Source organism: Serpula lacrymans (genome assembly GCF_000218685.1).
Source record: "Serpula lacrymans var. lacrymans S7.9 unplaced genomic scaffold SERLAscaffold_2, whole genome shotgun sequence".
NCBI lineage: Eukaryota > Fungi > Basidiomycota > Agaricomycetes > Boletales > Serpulaceae > Serpula > Serpula lacrymans.
The window spans coordinates 3,508,799-3,531,344 of record NW_006763291.1 but is presented as its reverse complement, the minus strand read 5'-3'; the positions used below and the strand labels follow the sequence as shown (position 1 = coordinate 3,531,344).

Sequence of the window (22,546 nt, the reverse complement as noted above, 5' to 3'; positions counted from 1 at the left end):
CAAGCGGAGCTCGTCAGCAGGCCAAATGTTTTGCCAATAGGTGTGCCTAAGCGGGGCTAGCGTTGATCATCTTGGTATAACCATTGCCCGTTCCAGTGATAACTTGAAACTTTCCAAAGGCGTTGTTCTCCTATAGCTATCTGCAAATGCCCTCGGCGAAGCTATATGCAGCTAGGAAAATACCTGTAATCATAGGAGTTCACTTGTTTATGTTTTCTGGTTGTAATGCGGTTATCGAGTCTGTGGGTGCCCAAGAGTATATCTAGTACCACCTTTAATAGCTATCCGATGATAGTACTGATATTCATGCGGCTATCTTGTGGGGCGACTACTGTCTTACAGAGCTCCAAGCTTCTAAGCCCATGCTGATCAGTTACAGTTACTAGTCACTAGTGATCCTATGGCTGCAATAGTAATACTGAGGCAGATATGCCAGCGAGATATGTTGCATCCTTCAGTCAATCTGTTAGTATGTGACAGAGTTCTCTCGAAGACGAATAGACTGTTAAAACAAGGCCTGACCTAGGCTATTTTGGTGAAGCAGCACCCTATGAAAGTATGACAGAACAGGATGCTGATTCACAAATAATCCAGGAAAGCAGTTGTCGTTACTATATATATATATCCTCAGGAGGGCACGACATCACGGGGTATCGACCTGGACCAGAAGTTTCTTCCAGTAATTTACTCATCGTCCACACTATCAAGGTCCGCTGCTACAAAGCAGAGGCAGACATACAAGGCAGATGCAGATACAGCTAGAAACCTGGTGAATGGAGGACACCTACCAAAAAGTCGCATTTGTGCTCGGACGACAGGAGTTCAGACCATGAAATAAGGACTCGGGAACATGGTGTCGAACACTGGGTGTGTAATGTGCACCCAAATTCACATTCTCCCACACCATATAGTCTGACTCGGAGGAGTACTACCACTGTGATCGGTGACTTGCAATAATTCAGTTTGAAACCCTCTGTTGGTCTAGTATAGGACGGTTGCCAGGCAGTTGGATGGTTTTGCACTCCAATGAGCGAGGACTTTGTAGTCCTGATCGCATTGCTCAGACTCTAATCCGCATCGAAAACGACGAAAGTCCGAGAAAAGCAGTTCATTGAGGGTCCAGTGATATTTTGACAGCGATGAAGCCCAACAATGTATTTTTTGAAAGGCGAATGTTCCACGAAGGTGTCGCGAGCCCACGACTGCATTTAGTGACTGATGACCCCTAATTTCGAGAGCTACTCGTGTAGGCATCTTTTTTTCTGAAGACGTTCCATTCCATCGGCCTTCACATGTGAGTCTCGTCCATTTTCTACCGCTGACCCTATTGGTGATTGAGCCAACATTTTTCCCATACGTCCAATACATCCGGACACGAAGAAGAAGAAACCGTGTGGACCGCGAGGGGAGAATGACGGAGAAAAGGGCTGCGACATGAACAACGCCGTCAGCAGGAGTCTTTGGGCCACCTATTTCCAGTTCATTAGGTTTGTTGTTGATACACCCCGTGTTGGCGGGCTTCTTATACCCATGGCCTCAATAGCCACAATCCTCGAAGTCCTGGCCGTATCAAAGTAACAAGGCTATTGACAACCACTTTGGAGCGACCTCGGAAGCCGCACTCGGTACTGAAATAGAATGTTTACAACATGAAGGCCATGCCGTCTCGTCAGTCCTTTTAATAGATCACCATCAACAGAGAGCAGGAAGCGTGTCTCTATCGTGAGTTCCTGCGGATGACGGAGGGCGTGAGGAACTTTAAACCTTTCGGAACTAACCGTTGCCTCGCTCGTCGGGTATGCCAGAATAATCATTCAGCTCAAATGTCGAGAACAGATTGATTGTTTCGTGTAATAGACCAAGGTCATCCAATGCAGTGAGGAGATCTAGCAGGATACCCGTTGAAATCTTCCCCAGTAGGTGACCCGAAAAAGAGACGAGAGCGATGGCAGGTGCTTGATCAATTGGTGAACGAAATATGCGGGTCCGAGTGGGTACAGTTTGAACCCTTGAAGTATTGAGTAATAGACTTTAAGTGCGGGCGGAGCGATGGTTTAGACCAGGGAGACCACAGCAAAATTTATTTTCTGTTTCATCCGGAGGGTCTATCCAGAAAAAATAGATCAAAGAGCAGAAGTATTTCCGTCTAGAGGACATCCAAGACAGGACTCTTGACAGGGCCGCTAGATAAATGAAATGTCTGTGCAAGGGCTACAAGCATACATTCCGTTTCGTACAATACGTGGGACCAGAGCTTCCAATGATCGGATTGAGAATCGAGGACATGCGTAAAAGTTCTGGACTAGATGTCCGGAATCACAAGACATCTGTGCATGGTGAGAAGACCTTGTTCCAAGCGGCCCCTGGATCTTTGTGATGATGTGAGGATACGTATGATCTGCCGACCCCATAGCGAAACCATGTGATGTCAAGGTGTGGGAGCTTGGACATGGAAGGGGATTGAATAGTCGAAGGAGTCGTCCCAAGGGAACAAAGTCAACCAGGAAGAGTAGGCTTCAAACGAACTGTGCTTGTGGTTTCAAAGTTTAATCGTCACGATGTCAACTACGGGCCTCGAGCGCAAAGGAAATGTTATTGGTGAAACATGATCGAAAACAGCACTAGTAAAGTGTGGATGGATGAAGGAGATTCGATGGAGTATCATTGCCAGGCATGGAAGATGATTCAGATCATCAGACGTTGCGTGATATTGACATGGGATCCAATTGAAAAATCAGCATCAGCATTCCAGTTTGTGGAGAGCGATAGCCAGACATTCGGATTATGGCCACAAGGTTGTCGACGGCAGAGTCAGCCAGTCCAACCCTTCCAGATACAAGCAGCTATGAAGCCTGCGTTTAGCAGATTTCCAGCGCGGGATGAAGATGAATGGAAATCTTACATTATATGCGTATTGGAGCATCCTCTGGACCCTAGTTTCCCACTGTGTGAAGGCGAAAATCATCAATGACTGAGGAGCAATTACCCAGCGTTCTTGTGCGTATGAACCGCCAAAACCAATCCTATAAAAATGAAATAGAATAAGAATAATGGAAAGGGTAGCTGTGAAGTTAAAAGCAATGTATGAATAGTCAAGGTCTAAAGCAATTGTTTTGGTATCGCGTGCCCCTCGCTTTCGTGGACGGACCTCTGATTCCCACCGCGGTAATGAGAAGACCCATTTATTTCAGTTCTGGACAGAGCTCCAATAGAGTGACAGGATAAATAAAGGTCTCTATAGATTGACCTCGGCCATGGAACACGACGAGAAACAACTGCTGTAATTTAGGCCATGCCCATCGCAAATTCTTTCAAAACATCACCATCCATTGAAAGCGGAAAAATTGTGTCGACCTTGACTTCCGAAGACTATGAAAGGTGGCAGTATAACGCGTGGGAGCAGTAAGCATACATTATTTTTTGATGAAACATATTGAGAAGCAGTGGCCTACTCGAAAACCCAAACCCCCAGTGAAAGCGTTGAGCTGACGTTCATGTATCTTGAGACACCCGTGCATGGTCACTGTCGAGAGATGAGTGGTTTTGGGGGTTTGCAACGGAAAAAGGGCTGGTCTGCTGGTCTGTATTATTGGTGCTGCGTCGTAGTGACACGTTAGATCGTCGTGGCCTTCCTTTTTCGTCATGCCTTTATGGATGCGTAGCGAGTTCCAAGTCTTCGAGGCTGTATTGGTAATATGACTATGTCATTTTCGACCTGTGATCCTCGCTGTGCCAGCACTGCGCCGAAAGTGTACTTCTTGCCTTTCGAAAAATATAGTATCCGCCTTCTGTTCTTCGTGTATACGTATTGAACTTATTTCGCACAAAGGCAAGAACAGATAGGACTGTTGCGGGTTCGCCTTGCGCATTGATTGCTACTCCTCGGAAACGTAATGGGACTTGTCGGTCGTCACAAATTGGTCGCTGTTGTGCATATCATTGGAAAACGTCGAATGCCATATACGATTTGGACCGACCACCTGGTTGAGTATGAATCAGAAAGGCCGACGGATATTGAGGAATCGTTAGGCAAACCGGAAAAGGACGCTAAAACAGGTGAGTTAATTTAACGTCTCAAAATAACCTAGTGCTGTAGCTCCTTCGAGCTTATGCGGATGCAAGCCTGGTCTCGCAGACACTATATATACTAGGATTTCAGACGCACCGGTAGTGATTACAGCGATAACAAAATGCTCACCATCATTCCTAGATATATCGTATGGTCATTGAATATTGAATACCAGCAAACCAACAATGAGCGTTTCGCTCATAGGCGCTCGGTACAATAAATAGCAAGCCGCATAAAGACTGCCCCCATTTTTAGCCAGCGTTATCCATGCTCATATTACTTAGGGCCTTGGTATTGGGAAAGCTTGCACCGCGCGGTAATTCGAGATTCCGTACGCCTGTCATTCGCTACTGTGGTAAATCATATTCCATTGTCAATGAGTGATGCCTCGATCTCGATGACAGGCGCAGTTGTTAGAAAGTCGACTAGAGCTGCTTGTTCACTACGCCTAATGCCTTTATCAGCGTAGAAGACTTTGTGTGAGAGTTTTCCATGAAACTTTAGAAGCTTCGTGAACACTTGATGCTATCCGATTGAAGCAGATTTACTCACAGCCATTAATCTGTACTTAGTGTCTTCAAGTTAAGCATGTTCTTTTTGCAAAGGCCTTGCCTTACAGCGAGCTTGGAGGAAAGGTGAGTTGAGGGCAGTGTCGACTCTCACCGGCGCTTTAATTTGAGCGCCAATTTGTTTAGCTAACACTGGCACGATCCCAAACAATCATTGTGCCCCTTTCTCTCATGTCAAGGACTTAAGTTTGCATACATATGGACTGCAGAAATACTTATCTCGACACGACGATGGGAAGATCATTACCATTGCATCTATGGCCAAGCTTACTCGAACCGCTTAAGCGCTGTCTAAAATTCTCCAGCGCTATACGGGCAGATACCATCAGTAACTCATGACAAAGACATGTCATATTGACGCCCATCGACGCCTTTATGGTAAGTAAATTTTGTCTGTTACGATGTCAACCTGTAACTATCAAATGGCCTGACGATGATCTTGCGATAGTGTAATGATAGCGGTGCGTACAGCATCGATGACCCAAATGTCGGAGAATAAAAAACACAAACACATGAAGGTTTAAATTCCTGATTATCACATCTCAGGACCTCCTGTCCTTAGACCGAGGCAGTTAGTCCCATCGGAACCAGTCATCTCGAGTCAGTTGGCCCTTGCTTGACACTCCCGGAACTACTACTATTTTCTCCCTCGGTCTCGGCGATCACGCAGTCAGGCCCAAGTCATCACTAGCGCTATTGGCAAGCATCGCCACTTTTAAACAACATAAGTACATCGTAAACGCTACCCATCCTCGAAATTTCTCCTAAAAATGTCAAGTCCCTACGTCTACTCTCCCCCCGCATACGAACCGACACCATATCTTTATTCTTATCATAATCAACCTCAACGGTCCCCCTTCATCCCACCAGCTACTTTATTCCCTTCCTCACCCCATACTCCTTCGTCTCCTTATATTGGCCTTCCAAACACACCACAGGGAGTACACTTTGACGATGGCTACTGGCAACCTCCTCCTCGAGTTAGGAGACCATCGTGGCATGCTGGGACGGAACAAGCTCCGCCGAGCCCCTCCTTCCTCTCCATACCACAACAACCCAACCACAACCGAAGACACTCCTTCGGCCACCATTATACCCCTTGGACTGGAGCTCCTCCAGGCTCACCATGGTCGCATCGTCCCTCATCTCCTCACTTCCAGATCCACCCTCTCCTGAACGGAGAAGCACCACGCTCAGATTTTTACTTCGACCTCGCCTCTCCAAGTTTTACCCCTATGCGATGGATCAGCCCTGGGCAGAGTGTCGTTGTCTCTTGGGAGGAGCTGCGACAGCCTGCCACGTATCCTTCTATCACTTCCATGCGCATCACTCACCCCGCGATCCCAAAATGGCCTATTGACTTGGAGTACCACTATGACAATAGTGGTAGTTCGTATACTGCAACCGCTCCACTTCCGATCACCCTGGCAGACGTCCTACAAGCCATTCATTATGCGCTGCATAAACAGATCAGCCATCGTGATTGGGCCGAACTCACATTGTCTGAAGAAACTGCTATTGCGCGTGCTTATACCCGTCGGTGCAGGAGTGTCCCTTCTTCAGCTCAGGTGGAGGCGAGCCAGGGAGTTAAGAGAGTTGACTATCTTAAGGATAAATTTATGTTCAGAGGACTTGTTAGGGCCCAGGATGAAGACGGATTTTACCACTGGAAGATGATTACTTGACATTCTATTTAAAGAGTGCTTAGCTGACACTTTTTATGTACGATACTGATGAGTATTTATCGTCTCAGTTTCTTTCCCACTAACCTGCTCCTATTACACCACTAATCGTATGCTTTATGGATACATGTACCTTATGATTGTTCGAACTTGGAACAATGTCATGCCTTTAAAACAGTCTGATAAACGTCAATCCTAGTTTTTGCTCAGTTCATATTTCTCGGGGAGCCTCGATTGAAATATCCGAGTGTCGATCACAATCGAACAACACGAGGCTTTGAATCGATACCTTTAGGACATGGTTCCTCGCATCATTTCAATGTGCATTCAAAATACACTTTGTCGATAACCCAGCCCGCATCTCAGTTGTCATCCGACTTTCAGTCTTTCGAACCTGTTTAGTTACAAGGCCTCGCAACGTTGACTATGTTGACAAAAACGTCACTGTTTCATTACTGCATAGATAGCGCGCAGTGTGCTGCGTTGGGGCTGCGGCCATCATCTTGTTGTCCGAAGCGCCTAATACAGTCCCTCGTAGTCTAAGGCCCATTTGGATGTAAACTCACGAAACAGCAGACCTTCGGGTCTTATCTTCCGCCGATGCGTGAGTAAGAATACTTGTGAACTTCGAAGTCTTTGCAGGCCGCCTACCCTCTGAACCTCAACCATATTTTATCCCAGCAGTGCGAAAAGGGTCATCTTTCCTATTCGAATGCGAATAGGATAGCCAGCCATTGGTTCAACTGGCCGCAGTGCGGTCGAGGAACATGTTCACAGCAAGGATGGCGGATCATAATCAGCTCCATATCCAAAATACATGATGATTCTCTTCGGCATATGAATGTGAGAGTCCACGTTGACCGTTAAGCCGCAAAACTGCATACGCCCACATACTCGTCGTATTACTATCGTCGAGAAGCGAGGACGCCACTGGACCTACGAACGTTTTTCAGATTTCATCAAGTCTAGATGCGAAGCAAGATTGCAACTCACCATAGCCCAACCATTCTACATTCATGCTACTCGTCGATCTGTGAAATCTGCGGATCCGCCACTTTAGTTGATCCAGATACCATCATTATAGCGGTATACACGGTAGGTCAGCTAATCGCAGGAGATACTGCCACAGATATCTCAGACTATATCCTCCGAAACAGGAGCTTGCACAACTAGATAATGACTTAATCACATATCAGAGAGTTTCAGGAGAAGGTCACAGCGCTGATACCCTATCCAACTGGTTGCATTTATATGAAAGGGCTGCAACATCAGGGAAGACCTCGGGCAGACAATACGCCGGTTGAGACGTCCATGCCACAATGTGGTCGGGCTCGCCGAGGGCCGTATTATTGACATTATGTGCAATAAGATAGTTGAGCTGCACAGGTGGATGGCGCGATTAAATAAATTGGATAGGAGGTGATGCGGTTGGATAAGAATAACTTACTTGGAAATCCGATTTTGATGCAAAATGAGCCTGGTTTTGTCAAATTGCTGTTGGGGAGAAGGTCATATGGTGATAATTAAAGCGTCAGAGCGCTAGGCCTAGGCTTAGTCCAGAAGAACCTGAGCAGCACTACACAGGATCTGATCCACTGCAGATCTAGGACACGAACTTCAACGTGACGAAGACCAGCAACACCATCAACACACCGCTCAGTGCATCCAGCATCAAGCTCAAGCCGTGTGCTAAAAAAAAAGTGGGCTTTATGTCTACTGGGGTAATCTATATGTCAAGAATATCGGTGTTCCGTTCGGATTGGGAACGCGCTGGAGAATCACAAATATTTTCAATCATGTTAATACCGCCAGGGGACTTTTAATGTTGAGAAAAAAACGTTGACTCACTGGCGTTAACATGCGACCAACGACCACGGTCAAATACGGGGAAAGTAAACCAACACTACAGGATCTGGTAGTAGAAAACTTACTGCGATTGTATTTGGAAGAGTGCAATGGCATCGGGAAAGTCAACTCCGACATGTCAGTAATTTGATCGAGTAAGGGTTAATATGGAATATCAGAGTAACCTTTACAAAGATTGAGCTTACAGGAAGATAGGAGATAATATGGATACAGAGTCATTAAAAGCGACTAAAACACAGCCTAAATCCCCGCCGTAATCATTCATCCATGACAAATGTGACCGAAGGGAAGATAATTCAAGACACCTGGAGAAAGTCATTTTTGGCTGCATTCGCGCCCTGATTGAGACCGTGCTCTATACGTGATTTTAGCACCACGAAACATCAGGAGAGTGATTAATATCACATAGGCAGTCGTTCGTGACTTGAAAAGGGGCGTAGAGACAAAAGGGCTAAAGCTCACGCACCAAATTCCCAGATATTTCCACTTGATCCAGATTCTGCTATGTGCATCTGAGTTTTGTTTCTCGCCCAACTTCCCAAGAATCCGAGCTCAGATACAAACGTTGGTGCATCTCCGCTGTTCCAAGATAAAAACAAGTATGCATCATCCCAACCTTGGACAAAACCTTGCTCAAAACGCCAGTACTCGTGATGGCCAGGATACCTCGACCAATAATCAATATGTTGACCTAAGATACAGAAAGAAACGTAGTTCAGGTAGAAACAATGCATGAGCACAACCCTTGTGCGTACCGAGTGCCACGTCTTTTGCAGAGCCTCTTCTTGCTTGCCTTTGTGGTGTGTCTGCAAGACAAACATTCCTGGGTTTGACCCCGACATAGTTAGGAAAAACCCCTCCTTCAACCGCATCCCTAAATGACCATCCGCAATCACCCTTGTGTTCCTTCTTGTACGTCCAAAAAAACCAGCCAGCACAGTATCTTTCAAACAATGCTAATTGAGCACTGATATAGTTCTTCCTCGCCTGGTACTCATCTGCGCCATGTAAGGATCCGGGGTTTAATGCTCCGGACCACTCGCCCACGACTAGTCCGCCACTTGCATCTCCTAGTTTTTGTGCAGCCTCAGCAAATGCTCGTGGAGTGGGTGCATTGAGGTCGGATAGTGACCCCGAGTGCTGAGCTGCGGGAGTAGCTATATCCGAAGAAGTAAAACAGCGATAAAGATGATGATCAAGAGCAACTATAGGTGATGAATGTGAGGCGGGTAATGATTGGATGAACCCAGTGTACTCTTCCGTCATCCAGCAATCCGAGATGTATATCGGAAGCCCCGGGTCAATGGCTCTCAACTCTCGAATAACATCAATATACCAGCGTTGAAGATTTTTGTGAGACGGAGGTTGTGGCTCATTCAAAAGTTCCACGCCAACAACATTGTACAGTGGAGGTGAGTGAGATTGGCAATACGTAAGAAGATTTCGGATGAGAATCCTTAGGACCCTGATCCCATGCTGAAGGTTGGAGCGGCTTTGAAAGAACGTCGGATTGGAGGATGAAGTCCCAGAGTGAGAGTCCCGATTTTGCTTGCCCGGTGCGGCATGGAGATCTATGGGATCGATACATCAAATAGTTGTCGAATATCCAAGATAGCATTACGGACCAAACAGAACACCGATACCATAACGTTGAGCAGTAGAAATGGCTTGCATGATCCTGTGCCAAGCACCCTCAAAGACTGGTTCCAGGCCTGAGAAATCAGTCTTCTCGAGCACCGTTGGGTCAGCACCACATAGGTGGTAGTACCCTATCTGATCCCAGAGTTACTACTTGTGGCAGAAGGGGAATCGGGGGCTGTCTATGGTATTAAAAAGCATACCGGAATTCGGACTGCATTGATCCCTCTTCTAGCGAGCCAGGCGAAGTCAGCTTCTGTGATCCACGTATCCCAGTGGAGCTCCAAGATTTCTTTTGCGTGTTCCCCACGGGCGATGTCAAGATCACTTTGGCCAGGACTTGCAGCACACCGAAAAGGATATTCAGTGATCCAACGCTCAAGCACGAACCAGGAACCTATGACATGTGAACTCCGAATTTGCAAACAGCCAGAAGATTCGCACACCCAGGTTAACACCATGTTGTTTGCGATAACGATATATGCTCTGCTCTATATTTTCGGATGGATCACCTGGCGGGTGAGTCGTTGCGGAAGAAAACTTTGGCTGCCGAATGATGGTGCCCTTCGTACCGTGGAATAGATGCTTTAGGGTGTTCATGTTTGACAGTGGTCGTTTTCAAACTACCAGTTTGCACGTAGTTCTATATGCAACGATTTTCAAGACTGGAGGAATAGACTTTCTGGACTGTGACAATGCAAGAAGCAAATGCGACTTGACTGGAATGAGTCGAAAGCACAGTCGCAAGTCCGACCGCTGAGTGGCGGGTTGTTTGGATCCAAGGCTGTTGCCAAACAAACAATATTTCAACCTTCGACTCGCCGAGAACCAGTTCAATGTTCAATCTCAATACAAGTAAGTGTAAGTAGACGTGGTATATTTTTCTTCGCTAGTGGGTACTAGAACAAACTTTATGCATATATTTTCCATACCGGTCCAGGTCGTGTAGGGCTGAGTTCCTTCGAACCAATAGGCCTTCCCTTTCGGGTTTTCTGGGGGCAATCTCAAGGTGTTGCAGTAATCCTCGTGCACCAGGCTGCCTTGGATTACGCAAGGTGGAAAATGCATCAAGGCTTTTTTACTCACAATCATACTTCCAGTCGAAAGAACAAAATTTACTGTCATATTCAGGAGGTGGTCGGTGGTCGTTCCCTGAGGTTCGGCACTCGCTTTCACCCGCACCTCGTGCCCAACACGAAAATTGTGGAGCGGACATCGCGTACAAGCTAAGAGGCTGAATTATACTCCTTCCGTAAGACCGAACTGCATTCCTGCTGCCTTCGAGCTTACGGAAGTCCACGATGGACATTCCTACCCGCACTTCAGGTTAGTGGCCTCCGCAAGCCTTATCTATACGGACTTATGTGGCAGGAGTCTTTCAGACCGAGTCGCTTATTGGTCCCTTTACGATATTCTCGCAGATTGGAGCTTTTCCGCCCAAGTTAAGAATGTATAAACTGGTTTAAGACTTGGATCTTCTTTCCTGTCATGTTTCCGCCCAGCCAAGCACCTGACCTTCGTCTTGCCCCTTGTCGTTCGGCACCCTGTGTATTGTATCGAAAACACCACTCCATCACCGCATATCTGGCACTTCCTATGGTCAAAAGAACTCGCAATCTCAGATGGTTGGATAACTACATGTGCCTTACCTCCAGAATTTACATGTGGAGCCCTCCCTTGGAGCTTTGCCCTCCCCTTTACCATACGTCCCTGGCTTTCCTCGTTTTCTGCTGGCTCTCCGGTGCAAATAGTACGTAACCCAGTAAGGAAATTTCTGCTGCAAAGAAACTTATGATCTCTCCAACTAGTTGTGTTTTTTATTTATTCCCTTATCACCGCAAGACTATTATGACAACCTTCGCTATGTGATCCACATTTGTTCAAATGCTGGGCTACTGCAATCGCCAGTCCTACTTGGACGACTTGGAAAGCACACCATTGTATCTTCGCTGAGTCCAGACTTTGCTCGTAGTAGTATGTGGTATGTGGGCTACTATAGCTTCTAGGTTATCATGGCCTATGTTTAGTTGAATCATAGATCTTACGAAGTTACTCTTCTTCGACTGCCTAACTGGTACGTTGCTACTTCTGAGTCTAGACCCTGCCCCTTGTTGCGCTCTGTAATTGACCGGTTGTTCGATTTGATTTGATAACTTCAAGAGTTCTGATGCGACATAGTCTGATCCTGGCTCTTCTCATAGTAATTCACTTACCCCGTTTTTTCCTTGCTACTATTTGTGCAAATATTTTACTCCATTTTCCATGAAGCGCAGCATTTTTGGCTGTACTTCCTTGTGTTCTGACTCATGCTGTTTTTTGATACGGACTATGATCAAATGTGGTCATCCCGATCACTGCGTACAACAGCGCTGTCATGTGCTAATCGCGTGGCGTTCCAGTGGTACAATGTCAGCCTATGTATTCTCTTTGGAAGCTTGGTGTAGCGCTGCGATACTGCCAAAACATCATCAAGCTTCAGATGCATATTCATGTCTTTTTCAACAGCATTATCTCGCATTTCAAACGAAAGAAAACATTATGTGACTTTCGGACAAGCAACACCCGGACGCGCCGCTTGCCTGATAAAGACATCCACGCCTACAACACGCGTTGTTGAAGCGATCCCATCAGGCGGCTTCCAGCCTCGAGGCATCCTTTTGAAGGCAAATGCGTTGTCCGTACGCTGGCCTTTCCCATTCCGCTACATAACATGATATTTACATCATCTGTTATCAGTGCGGCGCAATTCCAAGGAATATCTAGAATCCGCCGGTACCCCTGATTGGCAGCGCCTCAACAGGACACGGAGTTTCCGGACACATTCAAGACGTATAATGGAATTAAGCGCACACGAAGTGCACTTGTAGGTCCACAGATCTTCTGTACAGTCTTTGCAATGACTCCTCTTTCGGCCCTGATACAATTCGTGGATCGGTGGAGTGCCGCCGCATCACGAACACGACTTTCAGTCAAATTTTGGGGGATCTTTTACTTCAGTACGATGCGAGAAGGCATGTCTAGAATCTGAAATCGACCCATCGTTCTCTGGATCCAGGCCTATGACGGAGGCGCCCTGTCAACTTATAAGTCGTCCGTCTCAAACTTAACGTTGGAAATATCCCACTCAGGTCTTGTCAATAGTAACTTTCTTGAGCACACTTCTCCCATCCACTCTCTTGCACCCAGACATAAAGCATAATGACGTCGTATCTGCGATTTATCTTTGGTGGACATACTCAGCAAAGTTCGGGTCCTTCTGGTCACAGTCCCGCTCCACTCAAATCTCATAATCGTTCCCGGTCCGCACCTGCCCCGATACCTACTCCAAGTTACATATACGGTCCTCCGAGTAGTGCAACTTCGTCAAGCAATAGCAATCGTCTCAGGACAAAGCGTAGCAATAGCTACTGTGCTCGCACCACCGCTCCCTCACCACTTCGCTATGGTACTTATGATTCCGTACCGATGCAGTCGGGTGATGCAAGGCGTACTACACCCACGAAGGTTGAAAGACCGGCATTGTACAGACGCGCGAGCTACAAATCGGCTGAGCCTGGTATGTCCTCCAATCCACCTGCTTATAGACTGAGAAGTTCTGATGGAAAGCTCTTGAAGGCTTGAGACACCATTCATATGCTCCTTCGGCATCTTTCGGGGGCTCGTCTCGTTCTAACTCGAGCTCCTCTCTGTTGCCCGGCATGATGCCTCCGCCCCCTCCTTTGTCAACCACAAGTTCGCGTAGCGGCGTTAGGTACACGGAAACGAGGCCTTCCCTCAAGCAGACGCACACATGGCAAAGTAGTATTTCCAGTGCAAGTGGATCATCGCAAGCCTGTATGTCTTCTGTTGTTCTTCAATTAGATTCCCTTGATTTAGTTCTACTATCTGTGCTAGATGCTAGTGACCCTCGCCTTGCCTCTCATCCTGGCCCACTTCATATGCATCCTCTATTTGCGACGACTAGGCTACACAGTGCACCAATCTCGTACGATGTTCTCTTTGCACCTTCTTCTAGGACTGCTCTTGATCGCACAACTCACACTGCTGTTCCCGCACACACTCTTGCGCAACCAGCAACTGATCCGCCTACTCTTGCAACTTCTAGGATTGTTCTGCGCTCAGACAAGTTCCCCTGGCCGGTGATAGTAACGCCCTCCAGCTTGAATCCAAGCTCCGGCTCTAGTTTTTACCTTGGCTCTAGTAAGGGTGGCCGTTCTGCGGCGCTCTCGAATATGGATCTGCTTTATTCCGTACATACCACCTTGCTTACTCGTATAACGCCTCAGGAATGGGAAGCTTTAGGTCACGGGAGCCGTGCCCAACGCAAAATCACTCGTGCTTACGAAAAAAGGTGTACCAAAATGGGTGGTGGATGGGAGGGGGGCGTCAGGAGGATCGACTGGTTGCATGGGAAGACCAGGTTGATCGGCATTGAGGCCGAGAAACACGGAAGTGCTGTCGGTTCTGGGAAGCTTGTCTTCGGGAAGGCTTGAGGTCTTCTCATAAGGTTTCTTATTTTCTTGCTGCTATGCCTCTTGGGATACTTCTTGTTTTTCGAATCTCTTTATTCAAAAAACAGAAAAAAAAATCTGGTACGACGGTAGACCGGAGTACTTTATGGGTATTTTTGTGGACTTCTGTATTGTTATTTGGGTTTTTTTTGTTTATGTTATGTACGCATATCTTTCGTAGTGATGCCTGTATGATAAGTATTCGAGTTTGTTGACATCCCCTGTCTCTGTGGAATAATCTATGACGTATATTCGTGATATTAAAGTAAGATGATAATTGTGGAAATTTGGAAGTGTAGTATACATAAGATACAGAGACTTGTGATGAACTAGTACGATGCCATTTACGAGCAACTTACTCCAGGAAAGTCGTATGTCCCTGGGATAGCTACTGGGCAGCCCGCCCTATCTTGATGAGAGTTACAATTTGTTTGATCGTTTGCAGACGAACAACAGCGAAGGCAGAAACGATTGGCTGAAGGTTCGACCCTATATGCCACAGTGTCAGTAACTAGAAACTGAACAGCGTATAAATGGCGTACTGCTCGATAAAGCTCGCACCATACCCCCCAAAGGAGCATTGTGCACCATTTGGGAAGCGGATGTCAAACTGTCCACCATCATCGTCCTGAGCGAACGGGAATTTACTGGAATCGAGGCAACCAGTTATCTGTGACACGGAAAGTAGAGACGAGAGCAGTCAGCCGGTGTAGGGTTTATTTATGGAGAATAACTCACCTGTATCCACGAGCCGTCGTCTGCTTGCGAGACAGCTGCACCGGTAATCAAGGCACTCGGAAAGGTTCTAGTGCAGCCTGAACTAGAGCTTGCGCAGTATGCTACGCCATCACTTTCAGCGTCTGATATCATCTCTGCAGGCACAATCAGTCGAGAGTAGTTAAAAGAAGTGGCTGCAGGGACTTGCCTCCTGGAGTACCTGGTAAAAGAAGAGCAAAGTCGCCTGTGCTGGTAATGTGCACAGTGGTAGATGGAGACGGGTCCCCTGTAGGAGCAGGGGTAGGCCTAGAATCGAAGTTGCCTGGACTAGTGGGCGTTGCATCGTCCTGTCGTCGATGGAGACGTTGAAGTTTTTCTTCATCAAAATTGCTCTCAGAAAATTGCGACGAGATCACCACTCCCAGAGCGGATAGTTGGTAGTTTTTATCGGAGAGATTTGTAAAACCATTGCGGTGAAGGCCACCATTTACGAAACCGGCCACCAGGCCTGCCAGCGGGCGAGATACAGCAAAGTAGTCAATGGTGGCGGCGTGCACAAAAGAGAGGAGACCTAGAGCTGAAATTAAGGAGGCGAACATAGGGAATATAATAATGGCTTTAGTGTAAAGTATGTGGTTCAAGTTGAAGTTAGACCTTAAATAAGCAATTCCAACGCGTTGACATCACGTGCAGGTAAAAGACAGTCACGTGCCACAATTTTGGTTCAATTGGCAAGGAATGCTAACTGGCGGGCCAGGAGGTGATTGTATGATTGATCATGATGATTGAGCTGGTGCTAAAATACAATAAAAACCCTTACAGTATATGGTCCACCGAAAGCAGGTATCGAAAGCGCGAACTAGTACAGAGCAGCAGAACACCAGAATACACCAAGAATATCGAGACAAGCGAGAACTTGAAAAGGCAGAGTAGGGTAGACGAGCTGAGAGTTGGAGTGGAAAGAGCAATAAGAGTACAAGAGGAACCGAGGGTAGTGTTTTTGTCGAGTTGAGACAAACAAGAGTGTCCACATTAGCACAGAGGCGCGATATAAGATTCAGCCAACGCGCAGCGCTGGTAATACGATAGGCAAATAAAATAACGGCAGTTGCGCCAGAGATCAAGCACTTGCGACGAAGTGGATGTCCCAGCGGTCCTGGCCATCACGAGCCCTCGTCAGGCCCGCGAATAGATTTTTGCGGCCGAGAAAATCGACTCGCTTGACACCTTGCATGTACTCAGTCTGGTTTCCAAGAGACCGAGTTCTGAAAGAGTCAACCACGGCTGCCCTTGCAGCGTTGTCCAAGGTGTTAACCTCGTTTTGGCCTGCACCACGAGTGAGGGCATCATAGATTTGAACGAGGACATCATTTGCGGTTATACCACGAGGATTAATCACTCTAATAGGCCACAAGGGTAAATTGGGCATGATGATCAACATTTGAGTTGCGGGAGGATACAAGGCGGGTTCTTGAAGGGTGTTGGATGAACAGCCTGGCCGGAGTTGAATGTAGGCCATGTCACGAGAGACGTTGAATAGCATGCGTGTGCTTGGATCGTAGGATAGCAGTGGGTTCAAGGAAATCACCGATGGCGTTTGATGGGGATTTTGGTGGGAAATATCTAAGTCAATAAGGGCCGCAGTCAGGAAATAAGTCGGCTGATAGAACAGTAGCAGGACGTACGAGCCACAGAAGGTCGTGAAGCCTGTGCTGCACTGGGATTGGGCAGAGGGACCGTTTGCATGTATGGGGCTCTTGGAATTGGAACCCCAGACGATGTTGAGGACGAGGACCCAAATGATCGCTCCGACCACTGAGGGGAATATTCCTCATACTGAGGGTGGGAGGAAACCCGAGCCTTGGGAGATGCAGAGTCATGAGAGGTGATAGAGGATGAGTTGAGGTGATAGTGCATGTCTAGGCGAGTTACTGTGAGTCTATGCGATGGAAGGGCGGGAATACTTTGCTATTGACTCGATGTCCCATGCGGCCCTTCTTATACGGCGCCGACAGACATCGGTTTATCATCGCGCCTATTAGAAGAGTGGGAGCGGGGTGAAAGATCCGGCGCGACCAGGGCGGGAACGCAGTCATCGTTGAAGGAAGCTAGAGAAGCTGATCATCAGCTGCCAGTTCAATTGATGGCGCGAGGCGGCCTTACCAAATATAGACATGAGGGGCGGGCCCTAAGCTCTAAATGGAAACCCCGCCACACGGAAACTTCAATTTGGGACCCAGTCATTCCCACAGGCCACCGCCTGTGAATGGCGAGTTCGTGATGAGCGCTCACCGCAGACGATAACGTCGCGTATTGTGGCTCCTAAAGCGCCTGATGCCGTGACAGCTGCGCCTCATAGCCAGACCTCGACCCACTTTCTATGGAAAGAGGCAGATCAGATGGAATTGTTTATCAGATGAGCATGACGATAACGCGACAATTACAGGAACATATATGAAAAATTCATTATATAGAACATAAGTTATCAAAGCCATTGTCCATGTATGAATTCAAAGCGTACTTCGTGAATTCAATACTTCTTGAACTGCCTCCCAATCCAGGTCGTGGTGAGGATGCGCAGACTTGACAGAACGACTTCGCCGCCCTGGTTTTTTATTGCCTCCGATGCCACCTTCATATGTATCTCCTGAAGTTTGCTGTGCAAGGTGCTTGACTTCAGAGAACTCGCTAGTGGCCTGTGCACGGAGAAAGGCAGCGCTTTTTGCCCGGTGGGTTAAGCAGTCAGGACTACGATAATCTTCTGAAGCGTCATCACTCCAGTGGCTGGTGTCCACCTTGGCCATAGGTCTTCCGTCAGCCCATAAAGAGCCTCCATTAGTTTTTTCTAGCGTGCGCACGATGTTGAGACTTTCTCCCGGAGGGATTGGTGTCGGATGTGACGGTGTAACACAGGGCATGTCCACTTCTTTACGCAGTACTGTGTCAACATCCACGGCAGAAAAGAACGCAACTCCCTGAGGCAAATCGTCCATCCCGAGCTTGTAGGCGAACAAGCTACGGGTCCACAGATTGGCTATTTGTAACGCCAGTGCAGCGCGGTATCGGTCGTCGTCCGCAACCAAATACCTTAGCTCGTCATGAACTGATATTAAGTATCTTGCCTTGATATCGTATGTTTTGATTAAATAGTCCATTGAGACTATGAGCAGATGCAGGTAATCGACCCCCGAAGACTGTACAACCCAGTTGATACGAGAAGTCATGTAGTCTGAACCGAATTCAGCTGGTAGGTATTCTTTTGATAGAGCATATGTTATCCCGCACCCAAGGGCAGGCGTTCGGGGACAGTCAGACAACGCAATCTCTTCCAGCTTGTTAAACAAGAAACTCTCTGTCCCGCCAAACCAGAACTTCCGACCAAAAATGTCTGATCGGTGAGTATTCTTGCCCTTCGTCGAAGCATAGAGGTTCTCAGCCAATTTTTGAGCCTGATCTGGTAACATGCTCGCATTAGACTGGAGTAGAAGAAGTACCGCATGTCTCATGCCCGCGCCATAGATTCGAGAATAGTTGAACACTTTGGCTTGGTCACGTGAGATGCCTAGTATACTGGCGGTTTTCGAGTGTAAATCGGTACCAGCAGCTTTTGTCCCTTCGAGGGTCATCCAACCGATTGCTGTGGAGCCATGCAAACCAAACTGTGCATCACCCATACAGCTCGAGATCCACAGCTCTTCCGAGTCTACATCGGCACCGACTATAGCATATCCTTCGGGGGCCCGGACCATAGCCTTCAGTTCAGAGCCCACGCGATTCTTCTTCGCATTGCTAGCTGTCAGCCACGTTTTCTCAATTGCACGGCGAGTCACCGTGCCCATGGTAATAACTTGAGGTAATATTATTCCCCATTTTTGGGCAGCAGCGACAGACTTGTCTCCTTGCTCGGAAGTACCAAAACCCATAGTCGACTGTTCGTCTTGCCAAACAACCATCTGTTTAATGATCCTGTCTCGTGCGCTGATCCAATAGCTACATTGAGCGTTCATATCAAGCGCTTCGTTAGCTTCACCCCCCGGGCTAGTCATTGTTCCATCTTGTGCATATTTCATGAATGACTTCCCAAGAGGACTTCCAACATTTGCCTTCTCCCCGTCCTTATGAGGAAGTTTATAGAAAACAAAGCCTCCGCGCAAGCTTGAATCTTGTAGTACACCATCTGCAGGATCGTAGAACTGAAGTGGAGTAAGTCGAATAGAGAAATTGACATTGTTAGGCACGCGGAACATCCAACCATGTTCTCGAGAATGGAATAGGGGCCATCCCAGCCATGAAAGGCGCAAGAGGATAGGTGCAATACGATTCCGCACAGTTATGTCGAGAGATCCAGGTGGCATGTCTTTCTTTGGCTTCGCCAGATCCCAGTACCACTTGGGCCACAGTACTGGCGGAGGTTTAGAGCCTTTCGCGGAAGGAGATTTTGATCCTCCTGGGGTCGACTGGCTATTTTCACATTCGACACGCGTCCAGTCCAGTTGTCTCAACCAAGGGCTACCTTTTATATGAGCTGGTGTCGACTGCTCGATTACATATTTTGCAAAGTCTAATATCTGCGCTGCAATGACATCGGTTCTATCCCCACTAGATATGGATACGGCGAGAGACAAATCATTTGATGTCATACGGCCAGATTTTAAGTGTGGTAAACCATGAGAAGCCCCAAGAATGGACACAGTTTTGCTCTTTCCGGCACTTGGCAACCGCACCACCATGTCATCTTTCAGGTAGTGCCACAGTTCTTCTTTCGAGTATTGTAGAGGATATCCGTCGAATGACAATTGGAGAAGCAGGGGCAAAATACGGTTGATGCTACGGCTATGGAGTGGTCCCTGCGAGAGAAGGATTTTCAGCCAGATTGGCTGTGTGCTTGCAACACACAACGGGGAAGATGTGGACGGTAGCTCCTTGAAATGTCGTACTAACTTCAGCATTCATTATCAACCCAGCATGATTAAATTACCTGCACGGAAGGTAGCACTCCTCTGGACTTCCCAGCGACTTTCGGTGTCCAGTCAAGTTGAGCGAGCCACGAACTGTCTTTCCATGTGCCATCTTCCATCATTCCTTTCGCTTCTTCGGCAAGATCTACGAGGCGTGTCTTAACCTTTTCGTCCAACTCCCGGTACGTTCTCTCTGCATTTTCCAGATATGCTTCCCATGATTCGTTTACAGTCAAAAAACTGGAACCCATCGTAAGGATACCCGCAAATGATACAGGGCTTGGACAACGAGCAAGGAACGCAGGGAGCACTTGTGAGAATACTGCATGTGTGACGAAGACATCCTGTGAGCAGTAATTGAGATAATCATGGATATTGGCTAGTATTTCGGAGGGAGTATGCGACATGAAATCGTTGCGAATTCCCTTGTCAACGGTGATATCACAATGAAGCTTAGCAACATCAGCCAGAGAATTAGCAGACGTCAGGTCTTCCCAGCGCTTGTTAGACAATTCAGCTTCAGCAACATCAATATCTTCAGCTTGGAGTTGGGGCAAGCTCTCTTCCATTTCTAGACGCAGGCGTCGAAGTTCTTCCTTCTTGATAGAGTCGACTTCCTGATCGTACTTCATCTCGGTATCCCGCATGAGCTCAACCACAGCTTCCACAGCTTCAGCCCGCCTTTCTTGCAGCTTTTCTTTTGACTTCCGGTGTTTCATCCAAGCTGGTCTTTGATGAGAAGATATACCTTTGACCGCGACATGCAAGGACATAGTGTCTAGAAATCGCGTCTGTGTGCCACGTAAATCATATTCTTCCAGAATCCTCCCTCGATCATAAGATACGTTGTGACCAACAACGATTCGAGGACAATCAGGGTAACCAAATGGGATGAGATGGCGGGGTTCAGTTGATTCGCCCAAGAGCCAAGGTGATATCCAAGAGTACCATGCATTGCCGGACGCTGCACAAGCCATGACAGCGTATGGGTGGTAAGGAGGCATAGTCTCTACGTCGAAAACCAGCATCTGCTCCGCTTGTCCATCATGCTCTGGGTACTCAACGTGTTCGCTGTAACTGGAACCGTCAGGTAGAAAATGATATTTTGTCCAACCTGACTGGATGTCCCATTGATCAGGCTTTGGGGGCAAAAGGCCTTGGGAAAAGCCTTTGGCTAGCGATAACCACGGCTGTGCTGAGTTAGAACCAATACGGTGGAAATGTTCGTCGATATTACGACCTTGCATAGGAGGTAGAGTAAAACCTGTATCTGGGAGAATTGACCCCTGGCTTGGGTCCAAACCATGCGTTTCAAGGTGTTCTAACGCGATACGGACGTACGATGATTTCGGGTTAGGAAAAGATACGTTACGGAAAACCTGGGAGTGCAATTCTCGAGAAAGGAGTTGTACCCCGAGCTCATTCCGTTTGACTAGTATGCAATCAGAAAACATCGCGTGCCGAAGGTATGAGATCTTACCATACTTCACTGGCTCTTTTTTTGTGTTATCTTTCTCTCTATCTTTAGTCATTTCCGCAACAGTATTCCTGTGTCGTATTTTGCCATGAGTGGGTGCTTGTTTCTGTACCAGTGCAGCTGAAGATGATGATTCGCGAATCCAGCGATGCAATAAAATCTCCCTTGCATATACTTTTCTCCCTAGGTTGAGCATTCGGAAATCGAGGGCATCTGTTAAAGAGTCTCGAAAGCCAATTTTTGCTTTCCCTTGGGCGCGTATTGCAACTCGGACGTTGGCGAGTCTCTCACACTGCGGGTTAGGGTTACGCAGATCGCCGATACACTGGATTCGGACTGCACACACAAAAATCATCAATCTCGACTTACACTACAGAACGTTCCAAGCAAATAGCATCAGGTCGGCAGTTTTTTTTTCATTGCTTTTGTCTTGGGCTCATTTCGACAACTTTGTCACTTTTTTGAAATCAGGCGTCTAACCTCCATCACGAGTCCGTGCAGGTTTTGAAATCGCTGTCATCTTCGCCGGCCAGGTCGCGTTGAAGCACACGTTCTCGCCTAGCGGATTTTGTATAAAATACCATTTAATGCCCCCACTTCTCAAGCTGTTACACTTTTGTCCCCCGTAAGAACTGTGGTTCTGATCACTACTTCAAACAAGGTACTGCCCGTCACAAACTCGATTTACGCCGTTCTGGTAGAGCACTGCACTAACTTCTTCAATTTCTGTCACATCAGGAATTGCATCTTATCAAGTATCAAAGCGTCTACGCTGTCGCCCTATATCTGCTCCCCCCTATACGTCAAAATCTCGTGTGAAACGCTCTACACTTTGTTCACCTCAGTTTGTAGGTGAGTGTTCGATTACTGGTACCTTCGCATTGAAGGTCTTGGTTCGGGGTATGTTGCTGTTGGAGGGTTTCCACCATAGGGGAAACACTGTCCACCATAGGACTCTTGGGGATTATATAGATTGATCCTTGGGTCTTCTGGTGCGCTGCTTCCCGTCTGGTGGATACCACCTAACGGCGAGTAGTTCGGTCCTTGGACAGGCTCTAT

The 22,546-nt window shown here is 47.3% G+C and overlaps 10 protein-coding genes across 10 annotated transcripts; 3 read left to right on the top strand and 7 right to left on the bottom strand.

The window, feature by feature from the left end:
• Positions 1–776: 776 nt before the first annotated feature.
• Positions 777–1,649, bottom strand: SERLADRAFT_458578 (uncharacterized protein; the record flags this gene model as incomplete). The annotated part of the gene is made up of 1 exon (XM_007314250.1): positions 777–1,649. One exon carries the CDS (start codon positions 1,366–1,368, stop codon positions 982–984), a length of 387 nt encoding a protein of 128 aa, XP_007314312.1.
• Positions 1,650–5,192: 3,543 nt separating this feature from the next.
• On the top strand, positions 5,193–6,510 carry SERLADRAFT_458577 (uncharacterized protein; the record flags this gene model as incomplete). The annotated part of the gene is made up of 1 exon (XM_007314249.1): positions 5,193–6,510. The coding sequence occupies one exon, from the start codon at positions 5,409–5,411 to the stop codon at positions 6,321–6,323; it is 915 nt and encodes a 304-aa protein (XP_007314311.1).
• A 481-nt stretch (positions 6,511–6,991) lies between these two features.
• Positions 6,992–7,370, bottom strand: SERLADRAFT_379791 (uncharacterized protein; the record flags this gene model as incomplete). The annotated part of the gene is made up of 2 exons (XM_007314248.1): positions 6,992–7,256; positions 7,314–7,370. The coding sequence occupies 2 exons, from the start codon at positions 7,336–7,338 to the stop codon at positions 7,117–7,119; spliced, it is 165 nt and encodes a 54-aa protein (XP_007314310.1).
• A 641-nt stretch (positions 7,371–8,011) lies between these two features.
• SERLADRAFT_458573 (glycoside hydrolase family 5 protein) lies at positions 8,012–10,569 on the bottom strand (the record flags this gene model as incomplete). The annotated part of the gene is made up of 6 exons (XM_007314247.1): positions 8,012–8,539; positions 8,649–8,877; positions 8,942–9,757; positions 9,812–9,959; positions 10,028–10,221; positions 10,271–10,569. The coding sequence occupies 6 exons, from the start codon at positions 10,422–10,424 to the stop codon at positions 8,368–8,370; spliced, it is 1,713 nt and encodes a 570-aa protein (XP_007314309.1).
• Positions 10,570–10,644: 75 nt separating this feature from the next.
• On the top strand, positions 10,645–11,303 carry SERLADRAFT_458570 (uncharacterized protein; the record flags this gene model as incomplete). The annotated part of the gene is made up of 2 exons (XM_007314246.1): positions 10,645–11,150; positions 11,196–11,303. The coding sequence occupies one exon, from the start codon at positions 10,887–10,889 to the stop codon at positions 11,052–11,054; it is 168 nt and encodes a 55-aa protein (XP_007314308.1).
• Positions 11,304–12,819: 1,516 nt separating this feature from the next.
• Positions 12,820–14,591, top strand: SERLADRAFT_458566 (uncharacterized protein; the record flags this gene model as incomplete). The annotated part of the gene is made up of 3 exons (XM_007314245.1): positions 12,820–13,380; positions 13,440–13,658; positions 13,719–14,591. The coding sequence occupies 3 exons, from the start codon at positions 13,023–13,025 to the stop codon at positions 14,315–14,317; spliced, it is 1,176 nt and encodes a 391-aa protein (XP_007314307.1).
• Positions 14,592–14,723: 132 nt separating this feature from the next.
• Positions 14,724–15,651, bottom strand: SERLADRAFT_433981 (uncharacterized protein; the record flags this gene model as incomplete). Its single annotated transcript, XM_007314244.1, has 4 exons — positions 14,724–14,824; positions 14,897–15,005; positions 15,074–15,207; positions 15,273–15,651. 4 exons carry the CDS (start codon positions 15,649–15,651, stop codon positions 14,724–14,726), a joined length of 723 nt encoding a protein of 240 aa, XP_007314306.1.
• A 182-nt stretch (positions 15,652–15,833) lies between these two features.
• SERLADRAFT_458564 (uncharacterized protein) lies at positions 15,834–16,798 on the bottom strand (the record flags this gene model as incomplete). Its single annotated transcript, XM_007314243.1, has 2 exons — positions 15,834–16,378; positions 16,738–16,798. The coding sequence occupies 2 exons, from the start codon at positions 16,796–16,798 to the stop codon at positions 16,173–16,175; spliced, it is 267 nt and encodes an 88-aa protein (XP_007314305.1).
• Positions 16,799–16,929: 131 nt separating this feature from the next.
• On the bottom strand, positions 16,930–17,214 carry SERLADRAFT_458563 (uncharacterized protein; the record flags this gene model as incomplete). The annotated part of the gene is made up of 1 exon (XM_007314242.1): positions 16,930–17,214. The coding sequence occupies one exon, from the start codon at positions 17,146–17,148 to the stop codon at positions 16,981–16,983; it is 168 nt and encodes a 55-aa protein (XP_007314304.1).
• Positions 17,215–17,374: 160 nt separating this feature from the next.
• SERLADRAFT_445791 (uncharacterized protein) lies at positions 17,375–21,842 on the bottom strand (the record flags this gene model as incomplete). Its single annotated transcript, XM_007314241.1, has 4 exons — positions 17,375–17,430; positions 17,649–19,929; positions 20,031–21,331; positions 21,491–21,842. 4 exons carry the CDS (start codon positions 21,840–21,842, stop codon positions 17,375–17,377), a joined length of 3,990 nt encoding a protein of 1,329 aa, XP_007314303.1.
• Positions 21,843–22,546: the final 704 nt, after the last annotated feature.